This window comes from Oncorhynchus kisutch, linkage group LG20 (assembly GCF_002021735.2).
Source record: "Oncorhynchus kisutch isolate 150728-3 linkage group LG20, Okis_V2, whole genome shotgun sequence".
Lineage (NCBI taxonomy): Eukaryota > Metazoa > Chordata > Actinopteri > Salmoniformes > Salmonidae > Oncorhynchus > Oncorhynchus kisutch.
In genome coordinates this window covers 51862430-51872832 of record NC_034193.2, presented here as the reverse complement: position 1 = coordinate 51872832, position 10403 = coordinate 51862430, and the positions used below count along the sequence as shown (strand labels likewise).

Here is a 10403-nt window from a genome sequence, read left to right as displayed (position 1 = left end):
ACCTCTTCACTACAGCCTAATGCTCTAGGTTAGCTAAAATACCCCTTCACTGCAGCCTAATGCTCTAGGTTAGCTAAAATACCTCTTCACTGGCAGCCTAATGCCCTAGGTTAGCTAAAATACCTCTTCACTGCAGCCTAATGCCCTAGGTTAGCTAAAATACCTCTTCACTGCAGCCTAATGCTCTAGGTTAGCTAAAATACCTCTTCACTGCAGCCTAATGCCCTAGCTTAGCTAAAATACCTCTTCACTGCAGCCTAATGCCCTAGGTTAGCTAAAATAACCCTTCACTACAGCCTAATGCCCTAGGTTAGCTAAAATACCTCTTCACTGCAGCCTAATGCCCCTAGGTTAGCTAAAATAACCCTTCACTGCAGCCTAATGCCCTAGGTTAGCTAAAATACCTCTTCACTGCAGCCTAAATGCCCTAGGTTAGCTAAAATACCTCTTCACTGCAGCCTAATGCCCTAGGTTAGCTAAAATACCTCTTCACTGCAGCCTAATGCCCTAGGTTAGCTAAAATACCCTTCACAGCAGCCTAAAGGACAGGTTATTTTGTTACACCCTCAGTGATCTCTCTCTACCTCTCTACTCAGCCATTACCTAGGTATACTGTCCTACCTTCAGTAATATAGTCTAGCTAGCTATGATTATAATGAGCCAGAGAGGGAGAACTGCACTGGGATGGGGTGCAGGAAATGCCATTACACCTCTCTGTGTCATTTGAGATTGTGCGTGTTGTGGTGTAATTCGGGCTCAGACAATTTCATTTACATCTTATTAGTCAGGTCATGTGGTCAGTCACAGAGGGGGGAAGTAAAACTGAGTAGGGTGCAGGAAACACCATCACACCTCTCTCTTTCTCTTTTTTCTCTCTCTGTCTGTATGTCTCTGTCTCTTTCTCTCTCTTGTTTCTCTCTCTCTCTCGCTCTCTCTCTCTCTTTCTCTCTCTTTTTTCTCTCTCTGTCTCTGTCTCTCTCTCTCTCAGTATCATCTGGACCTATGTGTTGTCTTGTTATCTACTGTATCTGGCTCCTGAATCCTTCAATATTATGTCTCTAACCTCTCTCTCTCTCTCTCTCTCTCTCTCTCTCTCTCTCTCTCTGTGTGTGTTCCTCTCTTCCAGGAGAGCCCACCTGCGTCTGTGTTTGGAGAGGTTGAAGGCCCTCATCCCTCTGGGAAAAGACTGTAACCGCCACACTACCCTGGGGCTGCTCAACAAAGCCAAATCACATATTAAGGTAACTATACCGCACGGACACACACACATACTTATGACCTGTTCAAGTCTAAAAAACACACACACATACTTATGACCTGTTCAAATGCTTTAAATATGTATGACAAATATTTGTCATTTTCCATTGATTTATTTGAGTTATGAAGCTTTACTATTTAAACTCCAACAACACATTTGAGTAGTAACCAATGTTCCCTCTGAGCTGAGTTTCCCCGTCAGTTAACTCTATCGACGTTTCCCTTCACTGTGGGAATTGTGATCGAATCAGAGCAGTCATTATTAGCCACTTTCAACACAACATACCAAAACAAACTGTGCAAGAGACTGTGTCGTACGCAGAGCGCGTCGGATTTCAATTGCACTGACAGGCACGTGTCACGATCGTCGAAATAACATTCGGACCAAGGCGCAGCATGATATGGGTTCCACATCTTTTTATTCGCGAAACGCACAAAACAATTTAAGAAAGCAAACGATACGTGAAGCTATGAAGTGCTCACAGGCAACTACACATAAACAAGATCCCACAAAACACAGTGGGGAAATGGCTGCCTAAATATGATCCCCAATCAGAGACAATGATAAGCAGCTGCCTCTGATTGGGAACCATACCAGGCCAACATAGAAATAAAACAACCTAGATTACCCACCCTAGTCACACCCCGCCCTAACCAAAATAGAGAATAAAAAGTCTCTCTATGGTCAGGGCGTGACAGCACGACTCTACACAGTCCGGTGCGCCATAACCAATCAGAGCTTCAATAGGCCTATATGCAAATAGACCATTTTCAAATATGGTTTTGTGCAATTCACTTTGAACTGGACTGTTTTACAGCATGAGCGGCTGCGATCGTTATGCGCTTGTTTTGAAATCAAAGCCAGAGCTGCATGTAGCCACGTGTGCACATTTGTTCACATTCTTTGCTAGTTAGTGAGTTGTTAGCCCAGTTAGAGATCATTTGTAGTCAGCAACGTGGCAGTGATTGCTTCCTACAAGAGAACAAAACGTGTACATTTCTTGGCATGTTTGAACGCGAGTCGGGTAAAGAGCTTTTTATGGCAGTTTTTTATTTTCAGACGGTCTTGAATAAGCTAAGTAGCCAATAGGCAGAGGGTAGCATCCTTTGTCTGATTCTCTGTGATAATGGTATGGAAATAATCATTCATTTTATCTTGCGTCAAACAACAAATTGTTCAGGATAAACAGGTTAATGTCAAGCTCTGCATGTGTTTTTCAAAAGTCTCATGGAATGTAGGCCAACATTGAACACCACACATTGTCTGCTACTGTAGGCTGAATGATAGAACAGCTATTTCCATGTTTAAATGTAATGTGATACATATTCTCCCTATTTGTTTATGTTAGGCCACTCTGGTAGTCCTCATTATGATCAAATAGCCACAGTAGTCTACCTGGTCACTGTTAAAACTGTAACTTAAAGTGGGTACAGCCTCAGTGTTCACAGTAAACACGCGCTGGAAGTTGCACAGAATTTTCACAACGTTCAAGTTTGCGCTCAGCCGACCTGAAATTCTCTCACTGCCGGAAAAAATGAGAGGGAACATTGGGCTCTTAATGAGAAACATGTTGTTTGTTCTGAATCTATGGCCCCTGCAGCTTCCCCACTACTGACAGCCACCTGAATGAGGTTAACATGGGAGTGAAGATCAATAACATTGACCCTGACAATGACACAGAAACATGGAATGAAGGGTCGCATTGTTGTTGCATGTCTCTCGTTCGCTCTTTCTCTCTTCCCCCTCTCTCTCTCTCTTTCACTCTCACCCCTCCCTCTTTCACTCTCACCCCTCCCTCTTTCACTCTCACCCTCTCTCTCTCTCTCTCTTTCCCTGTCTCCTTCTCTCTCTCTCTCTCTCTCTCTCTCTCTCTCTCTCTCTCTCTCTCTCTCTCTCTCTCTCTCTCTCTCTCTCTCTCAGTGCTGTAACTGTCAGCTCTAGTCTTATCAAGTATTGCCGTGACTCTGTGTAACAGCAGTAGTAAACAGACGCATCGTAAACAAAACACTGATACAAGATAAACAACGCCAAGTCTGGAAAGACAGAACGTTACTTCTGTGGTGGACTGTTGGGTGATTTCCCTTCCAAAGGTTAGAGTCCGGATACAGGATACTAAAGTCTGACATTGGAGTTGTAGCGTTTGGAGAATTGATTGGCGGTTTCATTGACTCCTCTATCTCTCATCCTCTCTCCTCGTGCCAATTTTTTGTCTACTTCCCTATCTGTATCTCTCCCTCCATCCCCCTCTCCCACTGTCACTATCCCTCTGAGAATATCTTCTCTATCAACCTTACCCGCTAAAATATATACATTCAAATCTATTCATAACCACGCTCTCTCGTCTCTTTCTTCTCTCCTCTCCCTCCTATAGAAATTTGAACACGCCTGGTAAAATATCCTTTTAAATAGATAAAGGAACACACAAAGGATAGCAACTCATCATCTCTCTGAGGGTGTGGTGGAGGAGGCAGGTGCTCTTTGGAAACAGGTATACAAATCCAGTTTGTTCAAGATAACTAAACACATGCTCTCTCTCTCTTCTCTCCTTTCTCTCTCTTCTCTCCTTTCTCTCTCTTCTCTCCTCTTTCTCTCTCTTCTCTCCTCTCTCTCTCTTCTCTCCTCTCTCTCCCTTCTCTCCTCTCTCCCTTCTCTCCTCTTTCTCTCTCTTCTCTCCTCTTTCTCTCCCTTCTCTCCTCTCTCTCCCCTTTCTCTCCTCTCCCTTCTCTCTTCTCTCTCTCCCTTCTCTCATCTTTCTCCTCTCCTCTTTCTCTCCCTTCTCTCCTCTTTCTCTCCCTTCTCTCCTCTTTCTCTCCATTCTCTCCTCTCTCTCCCTTCTCTCCTCTCTCTCTCCCTTCTCTCCTCTCTCCCTCCATTATCTCCTCTCTCTCTCTCCCTTCTCTCCTCTCTCTCTCTCTCTCTCTCCCTTCTCTCTCCTGTCTCTCTCCTCTCTCCTCTTTCTCCCTTCTCTCCTCTCTCTCCCTTCTATCCTCTCTCTCTCACTTCTCCTCTCTCCCTTCTCTCCTCTCTCTCTCTTCTCTCCTCTCTCTCTCTTCTCTCCTCTCTCCCTTCTCTCTCTCCTCTCTCTCTCTCTCCCTTTTCCTCTCTCTCTCCTCTCTCTCCCTTCTCTCCTCTCTCTCTCTCTCTCCCTTCTCTCCTCTCTCTCTCTCTCTCCCTTCTCTCCTCTCTCTCTCTCTTCTCTCCTCTTTTCTTTCCCTCTTCTAGAAACTTGAAGAGGCGGACCGTAAGAGCCGTAACCAGCTGGACAGTCTGGAGAGGGAGCAGAGGCACCTCCAGCGCCAGTTGGACCTGCTGCAGGGGGGCACCGGGTCCGGGGTAGGAGGCACTGGGCCGGGGGAGGGAGAGAGGATACGCATGGACAGCGTGGGCTCCACCCTCTGCTCCTCCGAGCACTCGGACTCGGACCAAGGTGAGCGACCGTGACCGCCGAAAGGGATCTTTGCCAGATTCCAGTCTTTATTTCATTGTATCACACACATAAGCACATCAGTTAAAGAGATGTGGACTTTGCACACTTGTACCCTATTCTTAGGATAACCAGAAAGCTAGATTCTGTGTGGAAACAAACCAAACTTCTCAGTTTAGTAGTGTTCCTGTCTAGTTCCAAGGAGCTCTTGTTTCAAGTGTGTTATTCCAACTTTCTGCTCTTCTCTTACTCTCCCCCCCCCCCCCCCCCCTCTCTCTCTCTCTCTCTCTACCTCTCTCCTTCTCCCACCTCCCTTGCCCTCTACAGAGGAGATTGAGGTGGACGTGGAGTCTACAGAGTTCTCGGAGCACGGGGAACTGGACTCGGTTTCTACGGCCTCCACCAGCGATCTAGACGACCACAGCAGCCTTCAGAGTCTAGCCAGCGACGAGGGCTACTCCAGCTGCAGCATCCTCAAACTCTCCTCAGCCTTCTCCGGATCCTCCTCATAGGAGATGGCTGTTGGGTGTAGACTCCTCCCCCCCCGGCTCCAATCTGCAACCTCGGGGGGCTAAATCAACATCCAAAGACCAACCACCTGAACCTGTCCAGCGACGAAGGTTACGAGGGAAAACGTTAATCCAGCGTCCTCGTCAAACTCAGCGCCTTCTCTGACCGGCCGATTAGAGTTGTCTCCAGCTCCAACCTGCAAACACCTTGGCCTCCATCCACCACCCCTGTTGTGTGTCGTCATGTCACCCATCTACATGTATCATCGCCGACTACACCATCGCCATGGCATCCCTCAAGTGGCGCCCTGACATCCTTCTAACTTCCTGTCTGTAACCCCTCGCCATCGCACCATCCTTCGCTCTGCTCCAACTCGCTGCTGAACCTCAACCCCCAGTCTGAGAACAACCCTCCCCCCTCGGAACCCCTCAACCCCCCTCCGTCCCAAGCAGAAGGTCCAACCCAACATGAAGAACAGAGATTGATCCAAACACAGAACCAACCTTTATTTTGAGAATCTGAATAAGAGCAATGGTTTGAGATTAGATTTAGACTTGGGTGGCTTTATGAATGGTTGAAACTGAAGATGAAAAAGGATGTATTTTTATATGCTGGGATCAGCATTATCTTTGGTTTTATTGCAGACATAATCGAAGGGAATTAGACCCTCTATTTTTAAATCAAACAATTGATTAAGTTATTTTAGAATCAAACAACCCCAAATTTTAGCATCAGAAATGCACTTACATTTCTAATATATATTAGAATATTTTCTGATGAGTTTTCTGAGTTTTAAAACCTTGTTTGGTTCTGTGTGTTTGAGTGTTTGCTCTGGTCTTGTGTCTGAAGTCAAGTCAATGTTCTGCTGGACTTAAAAACCAATTTGGGAACAAGTGGTAATTTGGACACAGACTCTGTGGAATGTCAAGAAGTCTACTTGCCATATCAACACATTTTGGCCCTTGAACAACGCTCCTTTTTATTTTACATTTCTTGTCTTTGTGGGTTTTTATTACCACTGTGCAACCACAGCACTGCATCCAACAGACACTTGAAATGGTGCTACCTGAAACAGCAACAACAAACCCATCCACAACGCAGCTCAAACGCTTGTACAACCAACGATCCTTGTCTGCCGTGTCATACAGGACGTTTCCATCCGAACGAATGGAGGAGAAACAAAAACATGCATCATATGCATTCCCATGGAACGTGGGCGGTGCTCGGTGTGGAAATCAATCTTCAAATGTGTTTTTACAACAACGCAGCTACCACAACAAGCTATCCTGCACCTGCCTACCTTATAGCTGTTTATAGAAACAAATCGGCACAATTTAAAAAGAAGGAATAGCAAGGATCTTTGGACTATAGAGACAACATCCATCCTTTCTCTATCTAGCCGTAACAAGCAATAACCGTTTCTAGTATTTTTGTTTATTTGAAATTTCGACCATTTGACCTCCTGTTTTCCCCCCCTCTCTTTTCCAAGGCAACAGACCTGTGGCCGTCCAAAAAAAGCTCATTCAACTTGCTTAGTTTTTTGTACATAATTAGATAGCTTACAAATAGCTTAATAAATTAACGATGAAAAAAGGAGTGTAAAAAAAAAAGTTTGACAACTTGTGTATAGAAAAAAACCTATTGCCTCTGTTGCTGTTTTTGACCTTGTGTTTTTGTGCATTTTAAATTATATTTTTGAAAAGATTTATTCTACTTCTCTCAGAGTGTGACTGGCAAGCGGTCAGTCAGTCGTCCACGTGGCATGAATTGGACAGTAATTGCTTTGTTCATTTTGCTGGTTGAAACGTTCAAAGGTTACCATTCTGTAGCTGTCCCCCATCAACCCCAAGAGAAACGTTCAAAGGTTACCATTCTGTAGCTGTCCCCCATCAACCCCAAGAGAAACGTTCAAAGGTTACCATTCTGTAGCTGTCCCCCATCAACCCCAAGAGAAACGTTCAAAGGTTACCATTCTGTAGCTGTCCCCCATCAACCCCAAGAGAAGTTCCACTTCATAGTACTTAACTTCAAGTTCAAGACACAACAACAAGAGAACAACAACTATATGGCTGTAATACAAAATGGCCGCCACCCCAGGACATCTTCTGTTCATAAATACAGAGTTTGTGTGGCACTCTTATTTATTCAAACTTGTTTGTTTCTTACTTTATTTTGAAAACTCCTATATGGCATTCCACTGGTGGTATCTCGTGAGCTGTGGTGGAACTCGAGTCTGAAGTGACAGCACCAAGGTGTATGATGATGTCATTGACTGTGTATGTACATCCTTAGCCCTTGTTACTGAAGCGAGCCCAACTTGCACTTTGAAAAGTCTGGTTTTCCACTGGTATTCACATATCTCTTCATATGAAAGAACAATCCCACCCTGACCCTTGAGTTTTTGAAGTTTATATATTTATTAGCCTATTTCTCCATCCCTCACAGAACCAACACAGATTGAGAAAAAAAATGAAAAAAGTTAACTTATTTGGTTTCTGTCTTATCTTATTACTCTTCCTATTTTTTAATGATTTTATCCCTTATTTTAAGATTTAATGTTTAAAAGTGAAACAATTGTTGTTTCCCAAATGGCACCCTATTCCCTACATAGTGCACTACGTTTGACCATACTCTGTCAAAAGTAGAGCACTAAGTAGGGAATAGGGTGCCATTTAGGAAACAGACCATGGTGAATCGTAGTGAAGTCATACCAGGCTAATGTTGTTTTGTTAGACGGACACTTGAAATGTCCCCAAGCTGCTCCCAGTACTGAGCCTTGCCTCTCATGCATCCACGGTCGAGTTCCAAACTGACCCCAAGCTGCTCCCAGTACTGAGCCTTGCCTCTCATGCATCCACGGTCGAGTTCCAAACTGACCCCAAGCTGCTCCCAGTACTGAGCCTTGCCTCTCATGCATCCACGGTCGAGTTCCAAACTGACCCCAGGCTGTATGGTCATCTTCTCCTTCTCTGATAGGCTGGGTGGAGTTTTTGTCCTAACGGTTTACACCTATCCAATAATCCTAGAATTTGCTAGGAGGGGATGGGGGTGTAGGGTCAAGGGGTTGATTTTGGACTCAGCCTACAATAGCCAAGTCTAATGGGCAAATACTGAGCCAGCTACTATACAAAATGGGGGCTAACTAACTAACTCCACACTCTAGTAGGAAGACAAGTAGTAGTCTTTACTAGATTATGTTTTAGTCAACAAAATGTGTCTTACATTTACAAAAAGCCTCAGATTAATATTATTGAGATCAAAAACCTATGGTTTCAACGAAGGACATCATTCAAGGTGTAAAGTTAAGAGTGTAATCTTGAGGGATTTCATGATCTCCTCAAATTTGGATGGTTCACTGACTATGGTGCTTTCTCGATAGAAACAAGCCAAACGACCTCAGAACACCAACAGTGTCCTCTTCTCTTTCACAGGGGGCAGATTACTTCACTCTCCTTCATTTACACTTTTATCTTCTAGCGCTTTTTTTTGTCGTTTTTTGAACCTGCACTATGAGAAAAAAGGGCCCATATTTAATGAAAAACGGTGTTTTTCCCCAATCCCCTCTCTCTTTTGTGTGTGTTGTCTGGTGTCCTTAGTGCGGCCATATAAGTGATACCTGCTTTTGCCTGTGTATGGCTAGCAGTATGTTGTTTTATCCAGATTTGGGGGTCTATTCTAACTCAGTTCCAATCTGTTCAGTTCAAGATGGGAATTTCTTACCTGGTATCCAAACTGAATTCACATTCCATTTTGCAGATGGAATTTAGATGGAATTGACCTCCACCCTGAATAATGTCACTCCAGTGTGCTAGGTATTGGTCTTATAGACAATGACTCGGAGGGGGGGAACGAATAGCCTGGGACCCAGATCTGTTTGTGCTGTCTTTCCAACTCCTGTGGTCATTCTGGTCAAGACAGCACAAACAGATCTGGGAACCAGGTTAAGGCAGAATGAATGGGTAAAAGTAGATACAACTATTCCCACCTCCAAACAGGACAGACCTAGCCTGGGTTAAACTAGGCTGAATGCTGTGATACAAGTTAGCGTAGCATTCAGTCTGGTTTAACCAGGCTATAGGAGAGACTATAGTCCCCTTGTTGTTCAGATGAACTCTGTGGCCATCAATCCTTTGTAGAACATGCTCTCTGATGATGATGATTCTCGCTGTGTAAGTTTGAAAATGCAATACTTACAATAAAACACCAAGATTTTCAAACCGGAACTTGTTGACTTTGTCTACTACCTATCTATATTGTTATTTTCAAGGTTGTTTTTAATCCATTCTCCGTTCATTTTGAGGAAGTCAGACACTTCTTGTCGGTTGGGTTCCTGTCAGTCAGCGATACACTTGAGTGTACGAAACATTATGAACACCTGCTCTTTCTATGTCATAGACTGACCAGGTGAATCCAGGTGAAAGCTATGATCCCTTATTGATGTCACTTGTTAAATCCACTTCAATCAGTGTAGATGAAGGGAAGGAGACAAGTTAGAGACACATTTTTAAGCCTTGAGACAATTGAGACATGGATTGTGTACGTGTGCCATTCAGAGGGTGAATGGGCAAGACAAAAGATTTAAGTGCCTTTGAACAGGGTATGGTAGTAGGTTTGTGTCAAGATCAGCAACACTGCTGAGTTTTTCACGCTCAACAGTTTCCTGTGTGTATCAAGAATTGTCCACCACCCAAAGGACAACTAGCCAACTTGACACAACCGTGGGAAGCATTGGAGTCAACAAGGTATCTCGGACCTGCCTAGTGTGTTCCTTGTTCTTCATGATGCTCTCTGCGCTTTTAACGGACCTCTGAGACTATCACAGTGCAGGTGCATTTATACGGAGACTTGATTACACACAGGTGGATTCTATTTATCATCATTAGTCATTTAGGTCAACATTGGATCATTCAGAGATCCTCACTGAACTTCTGGAGAGAGTTTGCTGCACTGAAAGTAAAGGGGCTGAATAATTTTGCACGCCCAATTTTTCAGCTTTTGATTTGTTAAAAAAGTTTGAAATATCCAATAAATGTCGTTCCACTTCATGATTGTGTCCCACTTGTTGTTGATTCTTCACAAAAAAATACAGTTTTATATCTTTATGTTTGAAGCCTGAAATGTGGCAAAAGGTCGCAAAGTTCAAGGGGGCCGAATACTTTCGCAAGGCACTGTATATAAATATATATGTTTGGGGTCACTTAGAAATGTCCT

General features: G+C 44.0%; 1 protein-coding gene across 2 annotated transcripts; it reads left to right on the top strand.

Annotated features, from left to right (window-relative positions):
• Positions 1–978: 978 nt before the first annotated feature.
• LOC116355473 (max-interacting protein 1-like) lies at positions 979–9415 on the top strand. 2 transcript variants are annotated; one of them, XR_004204479.1, is made up of 4 exons: positions 979–1241; positions 4481–4685; positions 5010–7006; positions 7057–9415. XR_004204479.1 is itself a non-coding variant. In XM_031799444.1 (3 exons), exons 1-3 carry the CDS (start codon positions 1053–1055, stop codon positions 5192–5194), a joined length of 579 nt encoding a protein of 192 aa, XP_031655304.1. In that variant the 5' UTR covers positions 979–1052; the 3' UTR covers positions 5195–9415. The 2 variants fall into 2 exon arrangements, 1 of the variants encoding a protein (XP_031655304.1); XM_031799444.1 differs by having other exon boundaries at positions 5010–9415.
• Positions 9416–10403: the final 988 nt, after the last annotated feature.

Coding starts and splice junctions, on each gene's coding strand:
- LOC116355473 (XM_031799444.1), top strand. CDS start 1,053: ATGTCTCTAACCTCTCTCTCTCTCTCTCTCTCTCTCTCTCTCTCTCTC. Junction 1,242..4,480: donor AAGCCAAATCACATATTAAG/GTAACTATACCG, acceptor TCCCTCTTCTAG/AAACTTGAAGAGGCGGACCG. Junction 4,686..5,009: donor GCACTCGGACTCGGACCAAG/GTGAGCGACCGT, acceptor TGCCCTCTACAG/AGGAGATTGAGGTGGACGTG.